Here is a 25239-nt window from a genome sequence, read left to right on the forward strand (position 1 = left end):
TTCCTTAATTTAATTATTATGTATTATATATATATATATATATATATATATATATTAGAATATTTATCTATTTATTATACATAGTAATTATTTAATCATTTATTTTCTTTTTGGATTTACGATGTATTTTATTTTTTGTTAATGTGTATTGTATATACCTTTTCTTCTGTTTCTCTGTCTACACTTAAAACCCTACTTTGCACTCTGCATTTTTTCTCCCTCGCTCTCGCATTCCCCAATCACTGCCATGGCGACCGAAGAGAAAAAGAAGGGATACGAAGGGGGAGCAGGAGCAGGAGGCAAGTTTCGCAAACGCCCCTTCCGTGGCAGGATCCAAACGACGCCGTACGATCGCCCCCCAACCTCACTCAGAAACCCTAACAGGAACAGCAACAACAACAATGGTTGGTTCTCCAAGCTTCTGGATCCCGCTCAGAGGTTAATCACTTACAGCGCTCACTCTCTCTTCTCCTCCCTTTTCCGCAAGCGCCTTCCTCCTCCTCCTCCTCCTCCAGGTTCCCGCCATTTATTTTTGGTTGTTGGGGTTTATTGGAAGCTTCACTTGTCGGGATTATGATAATTAATTGTAAATTTGTCGTTTTCGTTAGTGCTTCATATGTAGAGCACAATGCTGGAGTTAGATCGTTTAACTAATATTCTTGTTATTTAGATGGAATGCTCTGTGAGCCAATTGAGATTTTTTTTTTATTCGTGTTAAGTGTTGTTCTTTGCTTATTTGAGAACAAATTACAATTGACATGCATGTTATGGATTTTGTTATGTGGGCGCAGAGACGGAACAGGAAGTGAAGAACAATAGTCAGGAAGAGGCTGTCGTTGTAAGTATACATATTTCCTGCCTGTTATAGTACCCTTTGTATTGCTTGGAGATTTATATCTTGTTGGGTGTCATTTTTTATATTTTATGTGAACAAAAATGTTATGGGTTGATTGATTCATAGTTTGATTCAGATACAATTCCTAATTTCTTTTGCAATAAAGCATTCAAATAGATGCTTACACCTCTATTTTTCCCCATTCTTATCTTCAAGTGTGTTCAATTGTTGTGGGGTTAGGGCTTTTATTTTAAGAACCAGAATATGCCTCTTTTAGCTTGTTCATATTATGTTATAATCCAGGATTTGCGTAGTTAGGAGGATGGTAACAAATTAGGGCCCCTGTTAACGTTTCTTGTGTGATGTTCTCAAAGTTGTGGTTGTCAATGACATGTGGTATATTCCTTGGACATAAGGGCATATGATTGGTGGCATCACTTGTAGGCTAGAGCTTGCAAACCTTTTTCCTGAAAAATTGATTTGTCCAGCTTAGACCAAGTACCATGGTGATGAAGGGAAATGCTAGCTGACATTTAAGTAATATACACCTTGCTTTTCAAGGAGTCAATTTCTCGATTGTTTTAAACTTAAAAAATGTAATTTTGCAAACCACTGGTTTTAGAGGTTTTGCCAGAAGCTATTATTTTTAGTTTATGTGAAACCAAAACACTATTTATTATTTTTCTTTCAAAAACACTCAATTAATACAGCTTTTTAAATATACCTTCTAACTGTTAATTTTTTTTTCCTTTAGAGAAAGCTGAAACAAATGAACATTAAGCTACTCATGTATTATTCCAGTAAATTGAATGATTTTGCAGTATATCTGATTTTTATTCTTGTAATACTTTTTTCCAAAGAGATTAAGGGAATTTGACTCGTATATATTTGGAATGATAGAAGTTGAAATCTGACAATGATGCTTTGAACTTATTATATATAGAATGTCTAAAAAGTTTGAATTATTGATAGATTTGTGCTCTTGAGAAAATGCTGCTTAATTTTGTTTGAACTAAGCTGCAGGAAAATATATTTTTCCCTTTTGTAAATTTCTTCCATTCTTTAGTCTGCACTACTCAACATCTCTCCTTTAACATATACTACTATATAGTATCTATAGCTTAGGCAAGTTACACAGGGTAGTTATTAAAAGCTTTAAAGCATTATTTTTGGATTGCTAAAAATTAATTTGTATGCCGTGATATGATTACTAGTAATCATAAATTTTTTACTAGATGGGTAATTTATTATATTCACTACCAGTTCCTGTACTGTTTCTTTTATTTGGGGGTAGCACCTTTGTTATGTGATTGACTCAATCTGTTACCGGTGATTTCTATGCTTGATACCCTCCTGATATTTTATTTCCCTCATGTCTTGAGGTGGTTTACTTATATCATGAAATGACCTACATTGTGTATGTAGAGGTATGCTTGAAGTGTTTTGTATAAAATCATTAAGTAATATTGGTAAACTATTTCATTGAGTTACTTGCAGTGCCTTATAATATTTTTCATTTATATTGACTATATAGAGCATTCGAGCTGCAATGCTCTGTTTTGGTTGGCAAAATAGTTCTCATATTTGTTTCCATTTTGCTTTGTCATCATGTTACTTGTGAAACAGGTTGCAAAGAATTCCTCTGGCCTGCAACAAGTACCTGTTGGTGAAAGTGATATTCAAATTAATTGTTCTGATGAGGGTGGATTAACTGAACTTGAGAAACTATTAAAACAGAAGACTTTCAGCAGGTTTGTATTTCTTCACGTGTGTTAGAATAAATAGAAATAAGATATGTATGTAGCACATTAATATCTGTAGCTTTTGAGTGTGATTAGCTTTCTATGATACTATTATATATTCTATAGTTATTAATATGCGGGTTTGTTGTTTCAAGACACAATTACCCAAGTCATAACATGTTGTGCCACCACTGTCTGATATAGATATTCCACTTCAAGGTATTTCATAGAGAAGTAAGGACTATAATATATTTGATATATGCAGTGCAGAGGTTGAATGATGGGCCGTTGCAGCTGCAAGATATGAAATAAAATGGCTTAATAAATCACTTAAAAAATTTTAAAGTAGGAGTTGTTAGGGGAGATAAAATGTATTTGTGACAACCAATCTGCTCTTCACATTGCCTCGATAATCCACTTTTTCATATATTTGTTGTTGCTTTGTGAAATTTTTACTAAATATGTTAATTCTTATGTTTTGTGAAGTCCATGTTGCAATCAATTTTGATTGTATTTCTTCCTGTTTTCTGTAACCAATGAATGCATTCTGAGTTACTTTGGTAATAGTATACCTCTTGTGATATTTTTCTTCTTCTTTGATTAAGGTCTGATATTGTCTGTTATTCCATAGATCTGAGATTGATTATTTGACCGCACTTATGCGTTCAAGAACTGTGGATGCACCTGTTAGGGAGGAAGAGAAGGGGAAAGGCGTGGTTCTCTCAGAACCAATGCTGCAAAGTGGACAAAAGGAATATCCCAAAACACCGGCACTAGAAAATGGGATTGAAAATACTGCTGTTGTAACCCCACGTGTTATTTCAAGTGTATGAGAACATGCCTTCATAGTCTTACTTTACATATATGTTTGGATGTATTCGTGGATTATAAATTAATGTTCTCTTTCCGCTCTATCTCGCACATTGCTTTGTATTGCCCCTAGATTCCTGTTGAAGATGTTGCTTCACCTGCGGAGCTTGCAAAGTCTTACATGGGTAGCAGGCATTCCAAAGTATCCTCTTCTGTTTTAGGTGTTCAAACATCTGCGCTCTTGGAGGATCCAACTCTTGTAAACAGGGAAAAGTTTCCTCTTAAATCCCCTATTATGACCATTGTGCCTAGGACTACTAAATATGCTGCAGTTCATGAAAATGGTTTTATGACCTCAAGACCTCGTGGAAGATCTGCAATATATAATATGGCGCGAACACCATATGCTAGAATTTATCCAACATCCACGCTCAAGGTTTGTTTGGTTCTGAATAACATTTTGTATAATAATGTTTCTAAGATCAATTTTATGATATGGTTTTTGTTTTACAGGGTGGTGAGCATGCTGTTGAAGGTGAGCCATCATCGTCAAGTCAGTCTGCATTGAATCATGATGTGCTTTCTGGATCTAAACCAGGGGTATGAGTACTTGTGAGTTATATGTCTTGTCTTTCTGTGTTATATTTTAAGATAGGTTAATAGATTGTTGTGCTGTGTTTCTCTTAATTTTGCAGGCAGTAAAACGTAGAAGTTCAGTTTTGGATAATGATATAGGATCTGTTGGTCCTGTTCGCCGTATTCGTCAGAAGTCTAATCTTCTATATTCTAAAGGCTCAAGCTCACTTATTTCTGGTAGCTCTTTGTCCCTAGATAGGAACCAAATGGTTGTGGATATTTCACAGCAAGGGTCTTCCATACAGAAGCCGATTCTGCTGGATGAAGTTAAGCATAGCCATATGAAATTATCCAAAGAAAATGTGGACAGCACTATACCTAGTTTGAGCTCTCCCCCTTTGCCCTCGAAATCTAGTGAAATGGCTTCAAAAATACTGCAGCAACTAGATAAATTGGTTTCTCCAAAGGAAAAATCATCTGAATCAAGGCTAACAATTGTGAATGATAATTCACAAACGAAGTTGTCGCCTTCCATGCTACGTGGACAGGCTCTTCGAAGCATGGAAATGGTAGAGTCATCAAAATTGCTGAACAATATGCATGGTAATAAATTAGATGGCCAGTTTGGAAATTTGTCAGCTAGTACTCAGAATCAGAAGTTAAATTCTCAGAGAGGCGAGGTTGAAAATGGTCCATTGAAGCTTGTTGCTCCTACCGATGGATTACTTCCACTCATAACAACTGAAGATGCTACAAACGCAAGTAATAAAGTCTTGTCTACTGCAAAATCTGGTGGTTCTTTTATGATAAAATCTGTTTCAGATCTGCCACGAAAGAAGAGGGCGTTCCATATGAGTGCCCATGAGGTATGAGACTTTTTTTATAGTTAACCATTTGGTTGGTTTCTGTAGTTGTCATGATTTAAAACATTATTTTTGTGTTGTTTTACGTTAGCTTAGCAGGAATGTCCGCATGACTTACCTTTTTGTTGGCATGTTGCTTAAAGCAATCTGGTGCTTCCATTTACAGCAATTTGTATCCTAAGATAGTATTTAATTTGTTTCTTGTTCTCTTGTTATAAAAGGATTTTCTGGATCTGGACGATGATGCTTATCCAAATGGAGCAGTCTCTTCTTTTTCTCTTGAGAAAGAAATCACAAGCTCCACCGCTGTGATGGGGGAAACTAATTCTGGTACTGAAGCAACTGAACAGGAGAATCCATCAGCAATATCTAAGACTTCTACAATAGATGGTAAGGCTCATATTGGAACTGCCTATAAATCCAAGGTTGGTGAAAAAGTTGATGTGTCTATCTTTAGGACATCATCTATCCTTGATCCAACCTACAAGCAAGTTACGGCTATACCAAATGGATCAATTGCTAAAGCTCCCTTGTTTATATCTGAAAATAAAGTGGTTTCGTCGAAAGAATTCACAGCTCCTAGTGCTCCACCGAAGGAGATAACCAAATCAAGTCCTACGTTTGGGTTGGAAAAAGTTGTCTCATCAAAGGATCATGTTGCTGATGCTCCACTGGCAAAATTTGGCTCCAATAAAAATGTAAACAAGGTTCTTCCAGCGCCATTCACTGCTTCATCATCCGTTGGTGCTGAACCATCTTTTTTGAAATTCAGTGCTTCTGTCTCAAACCTGGGAAGTTCAATCAGGTTGGTCTATATAATTTATTGTGGTTTTGGAAAAACCTTCAATTCTGTGCACATCTATGATGAATTTTTGGTTTTTTTACCATTCTTCCTTTACTTTTCCCAATATTTATGACCAAGGTTATCAACAACAGCCATAGATACTATTGCCTTTCGAGTTATAGATAATATTTAAATGGGTTTTTGCCTCTCAACTGTTTTTTGTGCTTTTGACTTTAATGTAATCTGTATATCATGTGACTTTTGAATAGTGTCAACACCTTTTGTTTTGACTATGGGGATGGCTTTTCTATTTGATGAGTAAATATTTTAGTCTAAATTCTGGATTTTCTTTGGTTTCCTTTGAAATAGTATTCTGGTCAATATGCAGAAAAACAGAAAGGGAAAAGCTTTATTTTAGTTTGCAGCCATGTAGAAAACTTGTGCATGTTCCCCTCTGTTGGACTACGCCCCTTTACATTTGAATCATTAGATTCTTTTTCCTCTACTTAACTTACTTGCATCACCTCCATTCCCCTTTACTTTACAGTCTTCAACCATTGAGAATATTGTTGTTTGATTTCTGGGATGTGTCATAATTGTTATTACTCTTTTTTTTTCCATTGGACAATTGAAACTGGAGAAATATTTGGCATCACATAGTGTTCAGTTAAGTATTAAGTTGATTCATGTGCTAAATGTGTTTCCTTCATGTGCAGCACAACTACTGTTCCTGGTACAACTGATTCTATGCCAAAGGTTCGTGAATCTGATAATGGTAATGCTGAGACTACTAATGATACTGGATCTTCTGTTTGGGCATCAGAACTTGCTAGTTCATCTGCCGCATCAACATCATTTTTTACATCATCCAAGAGTATATTCAATGTTGGCCACAACTCAAATCAAAATAATGGGTCTCTTTCAAGCCCTTCGTTTTCTTCTTTTCCAGCCCCTGTATCTGGTAACTTTATCAGTCAGGATATATTCAGCAGTTTATCTGCTGCCAAAAGCAGTGCCATTAGTGCCATGGCAGATTCTAATGGCAGTAGCATTGCAAGTATGACGACTGGCACAATGGCATCAAGTAATAACAGTTCTTCTACCCCTGTGGTGGCATCTTCTTATCCTACAACTCCCGTTTTCAAATTTGGATCCTCTCCTGTCCCATCAACAAGCTTACCTCTATCATCTTCTGGTTTAGAGCCGTTGGAAACTAAAAGCAGTCAGGATGCAGGAACTGGTAGTCTTAGCAGCACTGCCTTTGGTAGCTCATCTGCAGGGAATAGTATTTTTGGCTTCAGCTCTTCGGCAACCAAAACTGTAAATAGCCAGTCAAGTTCTGTTGGTGCTAGCAGTGGTTCTGTTAATGGTGCCCAGGCTTCTACCACCATCGGGTTAGAAGCCTCTACTCAGACCCAGTCAATTCCATTTGGTTCATCTGCATCTTCCCCATCATATGGGTTAACTGGGAACACAACTTTTTCTCTGAGCAGTTTTTCATCTCCTTCATCCAGCCCTTCTTTTTCTTCTGGGAGTTCATTAATTTCCTCTAGTCCTGCCATAAATGTTTTAAATTCTGGCACATCTTTTGGACTTAGCACCTCGGCTTCCTCTTCAGCAGTAAACTCCTTTAGCTCCAATACTAGTACAAGTTCTGCTTTATTTGGGTCTAGTTGGCAGCCCAGCAAGTCTCCATTTGGCTCCAAATTTAATTCGTCATCTTTGTCTTCATCTGGACTTTCCCTTGGAATATCCACTGCTTCTGTCAGTTCACCAACAATGTTTTTATCTACCTCCAGTGCATCAACTCCTCAATTTTCATTCACTTCAGCTGCAGCAAATACCTCAACACAGCATGCTTTTGGAAGTCCTACTCCCACCTTTGCATTTGGCTCAGCTCCTGGTAATAGTCAGAAGATGAGTATGGAAGATGGTATGGCTGAGGATACAGTTCAAGCAACTCCACCTGCCACTTCTGTATTTGGTCAGCAACCTGCCCCACTTCAATCAAATTTTGTATTTGGGGCATCATCTCCACCGGTAGCTAGTTCTTTCCAGTTTGGTAGTCAACAGAATATTGCTCCGCAGAACCCTTCTTTTCAGACTTCTGGCAGTCTAGGAGGGAGTTTCTCATTGGGCACAGGTGGTGGTGACAAATCCGGCCGAAGAATTGTGAAAGTTAAACACAAACAGCGAAAGAAGTAGGACCATTGTTTATGAAAATGGTTGCCTTCTATCAGTACTCGGGGCTACACATTTTGTGCAAGAAGTAAATAAGTTCTCAAAGAGTAATTGCCGGTTATTGCTGCTCACTTGGCAATCTGGGCAAGATTTGCTATTGCTAATCAGCAAATACAAGCTTGTCCGTGTTCTTTGCATTTCTATACTCAATTTTGTAATAGCATATGGTATGAAAGAAACATATGCTGTGCTAGTTGGGATGATATTCACAGGGATCGTTGTGTCCTTGCTACTTGTAATATAGCCAGAATTAGAGTCAATGTATAGTTAGATGGTTGTAACTTCACAGTTCCAGGGAGCAATCTGTGAAATGATTATTACCGATAGGCATTTTGTGTCTTGTTTGCCATATATTTTAATAAAATGTTAATTTATTTTTTGTTTAGAAACCGATAAAATTATAAGAAAGACTAGGTGTTACGTTTTCGGCAGAAGTAAACAAGATAAAAAAATCCATGCAAATGAGAAACATTCAGAAGTGAAGGCTGTCGTGTTGTGGAGTCACAGGTGTATCATACAACAGATTATGCCCCCATTATCTGTTATTATTCTGTTGAAATTGTGTCATGCAACAGATGGAGTGCTATATTTCTAATTTCTATTGATGACAGGTACTGGCATGCAATTAGACCCTCCTTTTATATTGTGTTTGTTCTATGAATTTAGTCCCCATGCACCGTAATAAGTGGCATGCATTTCTCACGATCTTAAAACAACAACCCTCAGCGGGACAATGTTAAAATCAATTGCATGTACATGGACTAGTTTAAAACCCTTCATATAGGAACAAAAACAAAGATGAATGTCATTATTAATAATATTTTTTAACCTTTACTGTTATTGTAAACATGACTATGGGGCAGAGGAACCTTTACCTCACTCCCTCGACTTCTCCAGCACTTTCATGCTTATACTCAATAGCACCATGATACCTACTACCTATTGCCTTCTCCATCACCGATCGGAGGATATATGTAGCCATAGGCATCTTTCACATGCATACTAATCAAAGTGGATATCCATAGTCATAGGCATCTCTCACATGCATATTAACCAAGAGGAATCTTCAACTTTGATTTCACATGAGTCTTTCCATAAAGATTTACTATAAAGAGATAATACCAATGCATGAGTTCAATTCACATAAAAGATTAACATCACTTTAATATAAAATGTTAAGATAATAAGTTTACGAGTTTTTTTTCTTATATACTGTTCAATTTTTTTTTTATTTTTAATTAATGTGAGTTCTTGACTCATATTTAAATTTTTAATATATTATTAACTCTTACGCATGATTTTTTTTGGAAAAACTTCTCGTTGAGTTTCTTGTAGAGCTCTCGTTGAAATATTGAACTACTCAATTTTTAACATAATATAAGTAAATGAAATAAATGTGTATTTTTAATTTAAAAAAAATTGTTGAATAATATTTTATTAAAATGTTGTTGATACATTTTTTTTATTTTTTTCTTAAAACCCAAGCAAAATGGGGTAAGCACCACACTACCTCTTCAACACTATATACTCAGTAACAGTGAAAAAAAGTTCGAAAAGTTAATCCACTCTTCTAAATCTTCAATCATGTTCCTCCACTAGTTACATTTACACATGGAAGTTTGGTAGAAAATAAAGACCTGAATATTTCATGTCAAAAGCAATTTTGCAATTAAAAGTTCTTTATTTAGTATATTAACTATGAAATCGTTAACACGAGGTATTACTTACTCCACCATTGTTTACCCTTGTCAAATAACACTTTTCTAGTGTCTCCAACAATGTAAAACTAAGTCTCACAACTTAGTACCCTTTCACCAAGGTTGTGGCTTTGTCTATTTAGGTGAATGTCTGCATCAACTTTTAATTTTCTCTGATAAAAGCTTTGTTTCTTCCTTTCTGTTTCACTTGATCAAGTGAAATAAAATAGAATTTCGACATGATATAACAGTTTCAAACTTCCATTAACCCCTCCTCTAAAATTTTATACTGTCAAAAATATGCACTATTTGCTTGTTATTTAAAAATGTAATTTCTTACTCAAGAAGGATGCCACACTATGAAAAGCATGGTGTTTTCTTTTCTCCACGTGAGATAAGATTAACAAGTTTTATTTATTTAATGGCAGAAAGAAGATTCAGTGACGGTTCAAGAATCTAGACAACGTTGGATGATACCTGCATAATAAAAAAAGGTGGAGAAAGAGACAGAGTCGGAGACACATCAGTAGTTTCAATGGGAATCTACCTCCTCGAAATGGAATTATTGGTGTAAAAACCATGATAGAGTACAGATTTTCCACATCACTACTTTTGTCCCATGATGGTTTGAAAGGCCAAAAGTGTACTAAGATGGTGGTTAATGGTTGGTACATTCCTAAATATTCATCAAATCTAACAAATGTATGATCATATCAAATGGTTAATAATACATGTTGTCGTGTCGTGTTAAGTGGGGGTTTTGTTTGTATTATGTAGGAAAAAAAAAAGACAAAAGGGTTGCACTATATTCTCGGTATCATTCTCTGTGAATAGTGATCTCTTTTACATTTTGTGAATATATATATTCACCTTGCATTCTTCATTCCATTCTCATCAATGCATTATGAAATTTAATGCTTACTGGTTTCCATTCTGTAAGCAGTTGAAAGAAAATCATGGGTTCATCCAACCAGTTCAATCAGGGAAGGAAATTTTTAGCAAATAAGCCAAGGAATGAGGTTGATGCTAAAGAAGAAATCTTCAGAATTGATGGTAAGAACAATCATATAGTTAATGCTGCTCCATGTTTTTGTCGGCTTATGTATTAGTTGTCAAAATCTAGTGATTAGGTTTTTAATGGAAAACTTCTATAGAAATTATGCAACAGAAAAATAATCTCTTCAAACAAAAACACATTCACAAGTAATAGTAGAAATACCAATAAAAAACATAAAAAATTTAATAAGTTTATGGATCTTTATCTTATAATAACTTTCTTATAATATTCTTTTGCTCGTTATCTGTTTCCCTTAGAAGGTAAGAATTCCGCAGGAAACACAACATTTGCGACAAACTATGGACGATGGTTGGAAAAACACAATAGACTTATTTGTGAGATACGGAGTAGTTTAAATGAGGAAGTTGTTGATGACAAACTAGTGTTTCTTATAGACATTGTCATGAAGCACTATGTGGAATTCTCAGAAATGAAAACTAGCGCTGCAAATTTTGATGTCAGCAATGTTGCTTGGAACACAACAGCTGAACACAGTGTGTGGTGGATTGGAGGATTTCGCCCTTCTCAACTGCTCCAGGTAATGCTTGTATACGCTCTTGCATGGAATCAAAATGAGGAGAGAAAAAAAAAATTAGCAAAATATTAATGCTTCATGGTGTCTGCTCTGGAAACAGGTTATTGTGCCTCAACTTCAACATTCGTGTTCTCAGCAGCAACTTTCTGATATTTGGAATTTTGTACAATCATGTAAACAAGTAGAATATGCTCTTGCACGAGGCATGGAGAAACTTCACCAAATCCTTCATAATGCAACAACAGAAGGTGACAAAGGATTAAAACTGACTTGTGCCTCACAACATATGAGATTTCTAAAGCAGGTAATTAATGCATGCATTGAATCCAATTCCTTTTCTATAGGAAAATGATTTTTTAATAGATAAATTTTGATAACTTTCTCTTACAATCTGAAGTGACATCATCTTAGTATCTTTCTATTATTATTTTTTTTTTATATTTCAAAATCACTTAAAAAATATCATATCAAGTTGAAGTTTTTTGGTATTTGATTTTAAAAGGTGGTAATAACAATTTGTTTGAAAAACTTTAACATGGTCTGTTGTTAAACAGGCGAATGATGTTCGACAGGAATTTTTGCATCAACTATGTGGTCTGCTCACAAATAGTCAGTATGCAGAATTCTTACTTGGTTTGGGGGAACGCCTCCATAACCCTGCTAGCTCACTTTGAACACTCCATCAAATATGAAAGTGGAAGTGTTTATTCTTAAGTTTATATATTACAAATTATAAATAAATATTTTATTTGCGGAAAAGTTTCATTTCCTTTTTCCCAAAGTTTTTATTCTCATACGTAGATCTTCATTAGTTTAACTTATAATCCACTAATCTAGTACATTGATTGAGCCAAAACTGATGCAATTTTTAAAACATGATTATTAATGATGACCATAGTTCCAACTTTGACGGCATTCAAATCATCACCTATCATACACAACACAGCAAATATATATCAAAAAGAAAAATAGAGGATTTTCTTCACAAAAAAAAAGAAGAAAGAATCATAATCACGCATGGTTAAAGAATATGAGGTGTAAATATTAAAAAAAAATTTAGCACTGCCACAGTTCATAGGTTCAAAGTGAAACTCGGACTATTATTAAAAAATCTCATATTTTCTGTTAATTTTGTTTCAAATTTTTTTTTTAAAAAAATATTTACAAATTTTTTTGTGAAAAAAAATTGTAGGAAATTGCTACCAATTTTTTTACAAAATATTTTTGTATAAAACACTTTTCACAACAAATTTTGTAGAAAATACTTACAAATTTTATAATTTTGTAAGAAATGATTACTCACGAAGAAATTATCTACTAATTAAAAGTTTTAGACAAAATGACAGAAAAAGTTATTTTTTTAAAAGAAATTTTTAACAAATTTACAAGAAAAATCTCATCTAATATAAATTTTTTTAATAATGAATGGTCCGTCAAGTTTGTATGATTGAGTATGGTATTAGATTGGACCCAACGTAGCTTTTTGAAGGACAAAAAGAACCTACATTTCTGAATCAGAAACTGCATCTAATGCTCATACTAAATGAAATTAATTTTCTTCTTAATGTGTCAGGGTTCTTAAAAGCATTTCCTATTTGTAACTCAAGCTTTAATACAATATCACACCACAAACAAGAGCTTGCAATCTTGAAACTCAATTAGATACAAGTTGAGAAAGTGTTTCTACAAATGATACTCAGAAGATGTTAACAAAAACATAAGTTTCAGCATAGAAACACACATTGCGGAAGAAAGACATTACAACATTAGTTTTAGTTTTTGTGTCATTTTGCATATAATAATTACGATTGTCTAGTAGTAGTTTGTTGGAAGGTGGAAAGAGTTTTTGAGACTCCACTCACTCCAATTTCCAGCTCTGCATGAACAACCTGTCTCTGGTGTCTACCCTTGGATTTTCAGAATCTTGCTGTCACAATATTGTCACAAAAAAACCTTATATATTCTAGTTCCGTTTTTCCTCATATTTTGTTCTTTATTGGTCTTTTAAGCAGTAACATTCCAAAAGTTAAAATACATTTTGAAATGAACTTTCTCAAACAAGTTTTTCAGAACATATATGTGATACCTTTCAAAACGAACACATAAAATGCTTATTGAAATATGCTTTTCGGATAACTTTTCTTTGCAACGTGTTCTCTTTTTTTCTTCTTTCTCTGCAGTAACAACTAGAAAATGATAACAAAAACAGCAACAACAATGAAAAAAGCTATTTTTTAAGTTTTTGTTTTATTAATATGCGAGTGTAGTTAGTAACAGTGCATGAAGAAAAAGCCGATGCTTTTTATTGACAGGAATACAAGATGGAATAAAATACAGAGAGTTAATGCAATTACATTGGTAATTCATGTTTTCCCATTCTGAGTTTGTTGTACTGATTAAGTAGTATTAGAAACGTAATTGAATTGATTAACCTGAGTTGAAGATTCAGTTTTTTCCAACAATTTTCATGGCCTGCTTTTCTAATTAATAATGTTCTTGATTATGTTAAAGACTTTCTGGATTTTAACTCTGATTGTCTAACAGATCACACTGTGTATATGTTATTTTTCACTTCCTTCTTTTTTCAGTTTGTTCTTTTTCTTTTTCAAGGCTCATAATAAAATTTTTACAATTGGGTAGGAACTGGAAGCATTCATAAACAGGTATAAATCAGTAAAATAAAAATTCAATCAAATTGGAAACCTATCGATTGACACATTTTAAGTTAATATTTTTAAAACGTTCATTTCTGATTATTTACATTATTTATTATATTATTTTAACATTATACTTTATTATATTTCAATTGTTGTATTAATCAACATTATAGATCACTTGTTGCCCAAAAAAGAGCTGCATTTCATGCAGTTACACATCTGATTGATGCCATTCCTTTGAGATTGTGAACAGCTTTTGCTAAAACTATAGATAATACGAATTTAATAACAAGGAATCCTAAGATATATAAAGCAAAAAAGAATGAGACTGCTAAAGATATACCATTACTGGAAATAATCAAGCACCACTTGAACACATTCGAGAGACCAATTTGATAACTCCCCACATGGCTGCATCATTCTGCAGGTAATAATTTGCAAGTTCCAATTAGCTTGTAAGTCATAACATTTTAAATTCACCAAACAAATAAATTACTCTTAAATTATCTAATTCAAACATTCTATAAAAATATTCCTACCATCAACCCAATCAACTTACCATAAAAACAACATCAAAAGCTTCTCGATAGCAGCTGAGTGAGTTCTCAATGTTGTGGTTCCTACAACAATAATTTTATGCAGTAGAGCATCTGTATTAATTTCAATTTTTTATACTACCTCAAGAACTAGGGAAAGAAAGATTATGTTTTCAGATAAAGCAAGAAGTTAAAAGCTCAAGATCATGGAAGGAGATGAGAGGGACATAAAAAAATACAATTACCATAACTGAAAAATTGCTATGATTATAAGCATCAGTAGTTACAATTACAAATTTACAATTCCCTTCTAATGTGTAATCATTTCTTTACTTAATGAAAATTTATCAAAATAATTAAAAAATAAATAAAAGCAGACACGCTTACATATGTGCCAGCAAACAGTAACATATTCAAGTCAACTAATCCTCTTTTCTCATAAGTCCCTCTACAAGAGAAAAATAAGAAAAAAGAAATTAAAATGTTCTTTAAAAGCTAAAATTACCCTATGCATAAGTTAATTTGTATAAGTTTTCTTATACAATTTCTCTAAATCTTGTTTTTAACTTGTATATAAGTTAATTATAGCTTATGCACAAACTCATTTTATTTTTTTGTTCTTTTTTCTTCTAAAAGTGTTAATGGATAAGTTTGTTCAAGCAGACCATTAATCACTTCATTGATGTCAATATCTACAACTTACTATTTAATTTGTGTTCAAAATCAAACTTTGGAAAGGACAGTTTGTTAAATTTTAACATTTTTCTTTTTACAATGTCATTTCATGACTTAACTCAACATCCATAATAAATCAATTCAAAATTGATGAAAGATGATAGACGACATAATACAAAACTGCAGAATCAAAATGCATAACAGAACAACAAGGTGTAAGGCTAACAAATTTACTAGCAATAATATCTAATGCTGAAAATTCACCAAGAAGAATTGCACTTCAACTTTAAACTAAATAGCAGGTGGATGCAACAAGGAAGTAAAAATGAAGAATTCCTTCTATGATTGGTCCAAGTTTAGAAGTTTAGCATTCAAAAAACAAAAAGCAATAGTAGTTTAGATATGTATTTTGATAAAGATATTTGTTGAAAAAACTGCCAATCTATCATACTATATAGATAACTGGCCTCAAAATTTCACAATAATATAGTAGAGATCAAGTCACAGTCGTAAGTACCTTTATAGACATTAGCTGAGCTCAAATTTACATGTTACCAAGACAACTAGATGATAAGATTCTAAACTTACAGAAATCCCATGGATATTCGAGTCTCATAATTCAAACCATCAGACATTCCCAAGTCTCCAAGGTGATCGCCAAGAAGGAGAACATTGGTTCTCTTCTTCAATGAGGCATTGTCATCAGTAGGACCATCCATATCACCAAACCTCTCATGTACAGGTGCTGCCATATCAAGAGCGTGCTCATTTTTATTTAAGCTATGAATCAATTTTCCTGTAATAGAAATTTATAAGTACAATGTAAGAACAATATTTATATCTTTAAGTGCCCGAAAACATACTTTCGACAACTCAGCCATGAGCTAAAATGTTCCAAATCAACTCATAAGAAAGCATATCCTAATGAAAGCTTATATATATTTGTTTTGAATAGTTTAAAGAAAAAATGGAATTTTCCAGGACTCTGGGAATAGAGACATTTATCTGCAGGTTTTTTCGGGATGCCGTTGCTAAATTCCTTGTTACCTTCTGTCAGAGGTTTGGATTTGCAAAAGAGAGATTTATTCATCTTGTGGTTGTAACTTGCAAGAGCAGTACATTATTCAATTATAGAAAGTAAATATAGAACTTGCTGATGATAAGTGTCAATTCGACCAACATTTTGAGACACTTCCATACACTCTTGGATCAGTTAGCATTAAGTGGTATCATTGGTTTTAAGATGAAAATATCCACATAAAGACTAGAAAATTTAGAATGTAAGTTGCTGCCCTGAAAGCTACCCGTAATACATTGATCCAAATTAATCAAGGGATTTCAAGTAGGTTGAAGTGTGTTTTGAAAACCTTTGGCTGACATTGGTATGTGCAGGGATCATATCTAGTTCACGCTCAAACTAGTGGTCACATTATTTGAGCAACCTACCACCCTACAAACTATAATGCATAAGCTCAGCCAAGTTTTTCTGTTACAATATTAAAGTCTATGATACATCACATAAGGTACCATGATCAAATAAATATTTTCAGCTGTCTGTTCCCACAGGTAAGGAAACATTTATCAAAATATGATACAGTACATACATATCATACATTTATCAAAATATGATACAGTACATATAATTAAAAATAAATATAATATATTTGCTTTACTCTATTGACAATAAAACCTAAAGGCGCTAACGTAAGGCCTCAGCCTCAAAATATATATTTGGACATGAATACCGAGATGAAAAACCAACAAATATGTAGCTAATGAATGCAGGAAACATAAAATCACCTTTAAATGATACAAGGCTGCCATTGTCATCAAATACCATTCTGTTGGATACTATCCTCACATTCTTGAAGGATCTGTGAAGTTTCTGCCTTAGGACCTGTTATTATCAAGAAAAAAAAAACAACATATTGCAATTGAGAGGCGTCTACAACAATGGAGGAGAAAATAAAGTCCATATTTTGCAACCTTGCCATCATAAAACTAAATTGATTTTTCAGACCTCTTCAATGGTATCAGCGAGCCCTGCGGAGAATATTAACACAGGAATGTCTCTTTCCTGAAAATTACAAAATAGAAAATGGGAACCAGGGTCAGAAATCGAATTTTCACATATCTATATTACACTTCATAAATTCAACTGATATAAAATAAGCATATCAAGATGCAATGTAAGATCTTATATCTGCCAAAGAAGTATACCTCCAGAAACTCAAAAAGTTCAGAGACACCTTCCCTGAAAGCTATGTTAGCATTAGCAACAGATTGCCTTATTGATTCATATGTAAGTCCTCCCTCAACAAGTAGAGCATGTGTTTTTCCCCACCTGATACACCAAATTTAGAGTTTCAGCAAAATGTAATAATGCCAATGCTGAACATTCAACTTAGAGCCTATACGTCCACCATTAACAAACTCACACACCACTCTTCCATGAGCTTCGTTTTCTCTTCAAGTCCAATAGTCGGTGAAAATTCTAAAGGATGGTAATATTCATATAACTGCTGCCTTTTGGCATCATATTCTGGATTACCCTGCTGCAAAAGGCCATGACTGGCTACAGAAGCACAAATGACTCTATTAGATATGATCCATAGCAGAATTCTGAATGACATCCATTTCTTTTCTTACATCAAAGGGACCAAAAGGGGGAAATAAAACGTTCAGGGAACAACGTACTTTGACCACGATTTCCATTAACCACAAACTTAGTTAACGTGGCATCAAAATCAGCAATCACCTGGTACCATGAATTTGTCAATACAATAATAAAAATAGGAACACATTGCGCTGGGAAAATCTGAAGAACTAAAAAACAATTTTGTAAGTAATTACCCATCATCTATTATGTCACCAAACTACTACAGCAAGTAAATTCAACGAGCACACAAAGTAAAGATATGGAATACTCAATAAAGCACTTAAATTAATTATGAACCAAATGCATGCAGAAACCTGAAGCTTCTGGGGACCACCCAAACGAATTGCATCAATTTTCTTCTCCAACAACGCAGGGTCACCCACCATGAAGTCCGAAGCAACCTTCACTTCCTCCATTTCTAAATTTCTCCCGCAACAAAAACTAGAAAATGATACCCTTTAACAAAAAAAATGTCAGAATAGTTAACAAATTAAAACGAAGGAAAATAGAATACAAACTTTAAACAAAGATGTGCAATAGCAGGTTAAAAGAGGATGAAAAAAAAAATGGGAAAAAGAGGTGGCGTTAAAAGAAGAAGAAGAACCTTGAGGCAGTGTTACGGGAAGAAAAGGAGAAGTGGCGTTGGCGAAAAGAGGTGGCGATGATGGCTTGAACTTGAAGTTGGAAGCTATGATTCATTATAGTGTGAGTGAGAGAATCAAAACTTTCACTTTTAATAATTTCTAAAATTTTAAAACTCAAAAACAACTTTTTTTACTTTGATCAATTTTAATAATTTTCTTTTCCACTCACAGTTTTTTTTCTTTTATTTATTTTTTTTCTCATTACATAAATGTTTTTCTAGCATTAGAGACACAACTTAGAAATGAATGGCTAGAATTTATTGTAGAGAGTGATTATAGATTGGGTTTTTCAAGAATTTGATTGAAACTACTGAGTGAGTGGTTTATTGGTTTATTTTGACATGTGCAGATAAATTAGTGATTCATAAACTTTAAAGATTAAATTATCCTTTTGGTCCCTTTATTTGTCATGAAATTTTATTTTGGTTTTCACGCTTTTCGTTGTCTTAATTTAATCCTTATTTTCTTAAAAATGACTTAATTTGATCCTCACCTTCAACTAGACTGTGTTAAAGTCAACGCCATGTGTCAATTTATGATTTTTTTTAATATTTTTTGAATTTTTTTTTTGACACGTGTCACTTCACAGTTTTGTCACATGTCAAAGTGACTCAATTTGGTCCCAATATTTGTTTTTAGTTTCAATTTAGTCCCAATTTTTGTAAAAATGAAGCAATATTGTCCTTTCTCAATTTGGTCCCCTTTATTATTATAGAAGATGATAGATAGTTTTATTATCTCTTCCTCTACCTATCAAGTAATTATTAAAATTTATGTAGAAAATTTTGTTATACTCACTAGCATAAACACAAGCTTTGTCGCGTCTGTGTACGTATTTTTTGAATATACATGATATTATATTAGTAGTTAATAATATTGTAATGTTATTAAGTTAATAAACAAAATAAAATTATATTTATCAAAATTAAAGTTAAATATATTGAGAAAATATGAAAAAATAATTGTTGATGAATGAAAGAAAAAAGAATAAGGAGATAAGTAAATAGTTTTATAAAAATTTGTAAAAGTTAAAAATTTAACAAATAATTACATTGTAAAGGGTAAAATTAGAATTATGAAATGTGGACACAAAAGAGAAAATCCTCTTCATAGATGAATATTCATAATAACTCAAAAAACTCACAAATATCATATTTTAAATTAAATTATTTAAAAAAATATTTAAAATATTAATTAAGATAAAATAAAATAAAATTACAAATTAAAATATTAATATAAATAAATTTATTTTGTTAGAATTACGTCAAATTAAAATTTTTAAAATTTGAATTAAAACATATATATATATATATATATATATATATATAAATTTAAGTTTTTTTAACTTAACCATTATTTTAAAGTTAACAATCTTTAATTAAATAAATAAAAATATTTATAATAAAACTATAAAAATGATTTATATTTAATTTCATAATTATAATAATAGTAATTGTTATTATATTATTTTTTTATTATCATAATGAAAAGTAAAAGAAAATATATACATTAAAAAAATATTATAGTAGTACATTTTATGCCATCCTTAATCCACTGACATTGCAACGTCAGTGATTTAGAAATCTGAACTGGCATAATTATTTCACCAAAATTAAATAATTATAGACTGCATTAGGAGAGCCAAATTTAACAGTTGTTATGAAAAGAAACATAAAATAAAACCTAAAAAGGTGAGAAAGAAATTATGCATACACTCTTCTAAAGCTGGGTCCCTCACAAACAATGGACGTTATCAACAAAAAATATGTCAAAATTATTATAATTATTAACATTTTTTGAACCACTTGGACACAAAACAGTAAAAAACTTATTATTATAATATTAAAAATAAAATCATAAAGGAATTTTTAAAAGGTAACAACAAAAATTTATTTTTTACATTAATTTTTAAGTATTTTATTAAAAAAAGTATTGCATATTTGGAATACATGTCATGCATTGGCTGGAAAGACATTTTAAAATGATTGAACAAAAATTATAGCCGTTGGAACTCAGTCACATCACTCTCTTTCTTACTCTGTTTCAGGAATCCAAGAAGAAGAAAATCATCATCCACTCACAATCTCTGTTTCCACACATCATTATTCTTTAATCCAATTCAAACAACCACATCCATTCCAATTTTCTCTGGTTACAGATAATAATTCCGTTGCAAAACCTCACACGAAGAATGAAGGGTGTGAAAGGAAAGTTTCTGAAGAAGCTCAAATCGATAAAGCCAATCGGGTATCTCAAGCAAGATCGAATTCTCCAACTGAAGGCCTCAGATGGGTACGTCGATTTCCTTCCAAAGATTCCGAGTTTCAACCTGCATGCCCCATTCGTTTTCCGGGAAAACAAACCCGACAAAACTGTTCGGAGCAGCGAGGAAGTGAAAATGCAGGAAGAACCTGAGGTCATAGACGTGGCAGAGCTGATGAAAGACCTTGAAGAAGAAGAAGAAATGGATTTGGAAGATTACAGTGACAACAAAGAGAACATAGGTCCGTGTCCGGTGAAACCCCAACAACACAACAAGGGTGTTTTGCAGAGTGGGAACAGAGCAAAAACAGAGTCAAAACAGAGAGGGGTTTTGGAGGAAAAAAAGTCTTCACCGGCAATAGTTGATAGTAACAGCAACAGGAAAACCAAAACCAAAACCCCTTTGTTAGATTCCGACATTCCATCATTCCGGAGACCAGACTTGAACTCTGGCAGCCTATTTGATCCGAATCTGCTGGCGGCGTTCGAGCAAGCCGTGAAGGAACATGCTAGAATGGCGGAAGAGCAGAGAAAACTCCGAGTTGAAGAAGAATCTTCACAGAAAGTGGAAGATGACGATCTTGACGCTGACCCTAACCCTTTGATGCTCTTTGAAGAGAAGTGTCCACCAGGGGGAGATGGCACTGTGATTTTCTACACCACAACGCTTAGGGGAATCCGGAAGACATTCGAAGACTGCAACAAAGTTCGCTTTTTACTTCAGAGTTTTAAGGTTTTGTATTTTGAGAGAGACATATCAATGCACAAGGAGTTCAGGGATGAGTTGTGGTGCAGTTTGGATGGGAAATTAGTGCCTCCAAGGCTTTTTGTGAAGGGAAGGTACATTGGTGGGGCAGAAGAAGTTCTTAGTTTGCATGAGCAAGGAAAGTTGAAGAAAATCTTAGAAGGGGTTCCGATGGATTACTCCAATGGCCCTTGTGAAGCGTGTGGAGGGATAAGGTTTGTGCTGTGCTTCAAGTGTAATGGTAGCCACAAGGTCATGGAAGAAAATGGAGAGAACAATCAGTGTTCTCAGTGTAATGAGAACGGGTTGATTTTGTGCCCTCATTGCTGCTAGCAGAGGAAAACTATGTCAGTTATTAACACTTCTGTTTTCTACCTATTGTGATAAAGTTCTATACTCGGTGTGTTCTATCTATTGTAACAGAGTTTTTGTACGTAAATTTGTGGAACTGCATTGTTTTTTCTTTCTTTTTGTTACTTATCATTCTTTCAATTTTTTCACTGGTGATAGGCACTTGGCATGGCCTGTTTGTGCTGGTTCTTGGACCAATCTTAAAGTCCTTAGAATTTCAGATTCAGTGTGCCTTTTTGATGTATTTAGTTTTATACCTTAATAAAAGGATTCTACCGCTTGAATCAGAAGCCATTGAATTATCACTTCCTTCTCTTCTGTTTCTTATCATGTTGTCTTAGAGTATTTCATTGTGTTTGTTGATGCTTGGATAAAAGTTGAAATATGTTTGTAAAAGTACTTTTGTGTTTCTCTGATAATATAACATGCTCTTAATTGTTTGAAATACATTGAAGAGTTACTGTAAACGTATGATACCGTGTCCAATAGTCTCAAGAATTGCATTAGTGTTAATTTAATTTGCTCAGTTTTATTTCATTATCTTGTCTTTCTATTGTGCTGATCAGACACTGAATCAGTGTTCAAAAAAACTACCATAATATCATCATTGATTAGCAGCGTAAGATCTTAGAAAAAACATAACAATGCTGCGGAGGACCTTTGATTTTTCTTAATTAGGCATTGAAAATGTTGAATCCCAGTTATGATATTAAAAACTGTAACAGAAAGTTTCAACACTCGTTACCTGGTTCATTATGTCTTCGATAGGTTTCATCTTTTGCTGTGGAGTAATCACAACAGTAAATTCATAGTTCGTTTTGAAATATTAAAAGACATTAATTCAACCAATGCAGTTTAGTCAAATTTCCTATCAGTAACGTAAAATCATCAATATATATATTAATATTCCCGTGAATGGTTTAATCTGCATGCCAAACATTTTTAATCATCTCTTCTTTTCTTTCTCCTCTCCTCAATTTTCACACTTTGTTCAAAACCTTAACATGATGCATCTTCAAACCCCCTTTTTTCTCTCATTCTCAGCATTGTTTCTAGGTTTCTTTTGTCACTGTTCTGCAACAAAATTCACAGTGGGGGATTCTGCAGGCTGGATTATTCCACCATATCCAACATACTACAATAATTGGACACATTCCCATTTCATAACAGTAGGCGATTCTATTGGTAAAATCCCAATAAGAAATGCTCTTATACTTAAAGGATTGTTTTGAAATATCTCTGCTAGATAGAAACATAATTGGAAAGTTCAATTCCTTCCTTCCATAAGATCTATAATTTATTTCTCATGGCTATAAAATATCACTACCCTTTTGAATCTTTATATATTAACATGGCAGTTCTGATGGCTTTTGAAATGTTAACACAGAATTCCAGTTCGATGACAAATTCTACAACCTAATTCAGGTATCACAACAAGAGTACGAGCATTGCACATCACTTGAGCCTCTAAGGATATTCAATAGTAGCCCAGTAATTCTTCCACTGAAGGAAAAAGGTGTGTTGTTCTTCACATGCAGCATCTCAAACTACTGTTGTCTAGGCCAGAAGGTGGTGATTTCTGTTCATGAAGGTTCTTCACCAAAACCCCCATCACCATCACCATCACCATCACCTTCACCTTCACCTTCACCCTCTCAAGTGCCAATCATAATCTCTCCTCCACAACTATCACCAAATGGGTCTGCTCCTCAACCTCATGGATCTAGTGGCATGACTAGCCCTCCACCTCCTGCTGGAAACACTTCAGGAGGCAATGCTGGGAACTCTCCTGTGCCATCTTCCACACAAGGTCATGTGAATAATGCAATGACCTTGGCCAGTGGGAGAAGTTTCACTCTGTCTCTGGGGCAAGTTTTATCTATTATTGGTGTTTCTTTGGCTTTTGGGTGATGCAGTAGTGTATAGGGGGGGGGTGGAACATGCATGCAGAGTACGTGATTTTACACTAATTAGATTGATTTTCTAGTGGTTTGCTTTTCACTTTAGATTCTCATCGTATTGTAGTGTTGTAAGAGGATATTTTAATTTTCTTGCTTGCTTTTTAATATCTTGAGTTTGGATTCCTTCATTGGAAGCATAGCTAGCTTCTTTGTCTCAGATATGTACCTTAACAAACATGACTCTATCTCATGATTCTGATACCATATTGAATATAGTAAGGACTAGGTATACCATATTGAATATATTAAAGATTAGGTATATGATTAATGTCCCTTATGTAATGTATTATAATCATAAAACTATAGACTAAGCCCAAAATAAAAATACTGATAGAAAAGAAATAATAACTGATAAACAAAAGATAAAAGATAAGATATCTAACATTTTCCATTGCAAGCTTGCCTGAGATAACCAACACTATGGACAGGCATTGACATTTCTGGCAAATCACAACCATTATCTTAAAACATTACATCATTTCAAGTCAAATAAAGAAACCCTCCTTCCAATTTCCATGAAAAATGTTCTAGTTTTCTTTCCCTTCAATTAAAATCAATACTCAACATTGAAGCACCCTATAAAGGGTCAATAAAAATATGAAACACTACAAAGTTTTGCTTACATCTGATAGGGCTATTGTGGTCCTACAAACTGGACATGTCATGTTGATTCTCAACCAAGGATCAACACACTTGACATGGAAGAAGTGACCACAGGCAGGCAGCACTCTGAGTGAATCACGGTCTTTGTAATCCATCAAGCATATGGAACAGCTTGAAGAGCTACTACTAGTGCTACCACACAATTTGGCTTTGGAAAATTGGAGACTCGGAAAGTTGCAGACACTCTGATCTATGCATGGCTCAGGTGCCTCCACGGTGATTGTGGTGTGGTTGGAGTGTGTCACAGCAGCAGGAACAGAAGGAGCAGTGCGTGGAATATCCGTAGAACACAAATAAGCCGCAAGTGTGACGATAAGAGTCAGAATAATAAAGCTCACTAGCAATAACACAGACTCCTCTGAACTATTCATCATATATGTTCATCACAGATATTGGAAAATGGATGCATTAATCTATTTATGCATGGTTTTGGAATTCCTGCTAGGGAATGACCTCGAACGTTAGCTTTTAATTTTATCATGTTTTTATGTGAAGTCTCTTTGGCATGTACCAAAGTTATCAGATATGTAGTTTGTAGCAGCTGCGTACCGTTTATTCATAGTTCAAAACTATCTTCGATGCTTCCTATGATCGATTGTGACATCGATCTAATTCATAGTCAATACCATTCTTTGTCAAATTTTGGATTTTTATTTGTTTATTGTGAATGAGTTAGAAGAGCAATCATGGTGGGAAAAGGAAATAGTAATCTTCGTTTTATTTTTCTTGGCCATTTGTAAAATGTACGTGTTCGACTCACGAGTCAACTATGTGTAATTTATGAGATATCATTCATTTTCTTTTTTCTGAATTCTATAGATTCTGTTCAAGTTAAATAAATTAAAGGATAATGTTTATAAATTATTCTTCACTTCCATACTTATCCAGTATGAGGCTTTTGGTAAAATAAAATGGCAATAGTTTTAATTAAATAGTTTTTGTAATA

General features: G+C 33.7%; 6 protein-coding genes across 9 annotated transcripts; 4 read left to right on the forward strand and 2 right to left on the reverse strand.

Moving 5' to 3' along the window:
- The first annotated feature begins 180 nt into the window (after positions 1–180).
- On the forward strand, positions 181–8240 carry LOC114190019 (nuclear pore complex protein NUP1-like). Its single transcript, XM_028078765.1, has 9 exons — positions 181–515; positions 792–838; positions 2462–2586; positions 3209–3404; positions 3521–3823; positions 3901–3987; positions 4083–4829; positions 5048–5631; positions 6327–8240. Exons 1-9 carry the CDS (start codon positions 248–250, stop codon positions 7813–7815), a joined length of 3846 nt encoding a protein of 1281 aa, XP_027934566.1. The 5' UTR covers positions 181–247; the 3' UTR covers positions 7816–8240.
- Positions 8241–10459: 2219 nt separating this feature from the next.
- LOC114190328 (transcription factor TGA4-like) lies at positions 10460–11888 on the forward strand. The gene is made up of 4 exons (XM_028079165.1): positions 10460–10601; positions 10863–11143; positions 11241–11444; positions 11695–11888. Exons 1-4 carry the CDS (start codon positions 10505–10507, stop codon positions 11812–11814), a joined length of 702 nt encoding a protein of 233 aa, XP_027934966.1. The 5' UTR covers positions 10460–10504; the 3' UTR covers positions 11815–11888.
- Positions 11889–12845: 957 nt separating this feature from the next.
- Positions 12846–18402, reverse strand: LOC114190327 (7-methylguanosine phosphate-specific 5'-nucleotidase A). 4 transcript variants are annotated; one of them, XR_003605788.1, is made up of 12 exons: positions 18272–18402; positions 17982–18123; positions 17706–17766; positions 17451–17583; positions 17229–17352; positions 17029–17085; positions 16809–16905; positions 15597–15804; positions 14357–14417; positions 14141–14218; positions 13227–13314; positions 12846–13067 (listed from the first exon to the last, which is right to left on the reverse strand). XR_003605788.1 is itself a non-coding variant. In XM_028079163.1 (11 exons), exons 1-10 carry the CDS (start codon positions 18364–18366, stop codon positions 14156–14158), a joined length of 1041 nt encoding a protein of 346 aa, XP_027934964.1. In that variant the 5' UTR covers positions 18367–18402; the 3' UTR covers positions 12849–13067; positions 14141–14155. The 4 variants fall into 4 exon arrangements, 3 of the variants coding, with proteins under 3 accessions (XP_027934964.1, XP_027934963.1, XP_027934965.1); XM_028079163.1 differs by lacking the exon at positions 13227–13314 and having other exon boundaries at positions 12849–13067; XM_028079164.1 differs by lacking the exons at positions 12846–13067; positions 13227–13314 and adding an exon at positions 14721–14781 and having other exon boundaries at positions 13957–14218.
- A 1937-nt stretch (positions 18403–20339) lies between these two features.
- On the forward strand, positions 20340–21953 carry LOC114190771 (uncharacterized protein At3g28850-like). The gene has a single exon (XM_028079800.1). The coding sequence runs from the start codon at positions 20503–20505 to the stop codon at positions 21649–21651; it is 1149 nt and encodes a 382-aa protein (XP_027935601.1). The 5' UTR covers positions 20340–20502; the 3' UTR covers positions 21652–21953.
- A 720-nt stretch (positions 21954–22673) lies between these two features.
- LOC114191384 (cucumber peeling cupredoxin-like) lies at positions 22674–23580 on the forward strand. The gene is made up of 2 exons (XM_028080553.1): positions 22674–22854; positions 23057–23580. Exons 1-2 carry the CDS (start codon positions 22674–22676, stop codon positions 23578–23580), a joined length of 705 nt encoding a protein of 234 aa, XP_027936354.1.
- Positions 23581–23711: 131 nt separating this feature from the next.
- On the reverse strand, positions 23712–24664 carry LOC114191385 (RING-H2 finger protein ATL70-like). The gene is made up of 3 exons (XM_028080555.1): positions 24254–24664; positions 24014–24070; positions 23712–23825 (listed from the first exon to the last, which is right to left on the reverse strand). Exons 1-3 carry the CDS (start codon positions 24662–24664, stop codon positions 23712–23714), a joined length of 582 nt encoding a protein of 193 aa, XP_027936356.1.
- Between the last annotated feature and the right edge of the window lie 575 nt (positions 24665–25239).

Source organism: Vigna unguiculata, chromosome 7 (assembly GCF_004118075.2).
Source record: "Vigna unguiculata cultivar IT97K-499-35 chromosome 7, ASM411807v1, whole genome shotgun sequence".
NCBI classification, from domain to species: domain Eukaryota; kingdom Viridiplantae; phylum Streptophyta; class Magnoliopsida; order Fabales; family Fabaceae; genus Vigna; species Vigna unguiculata.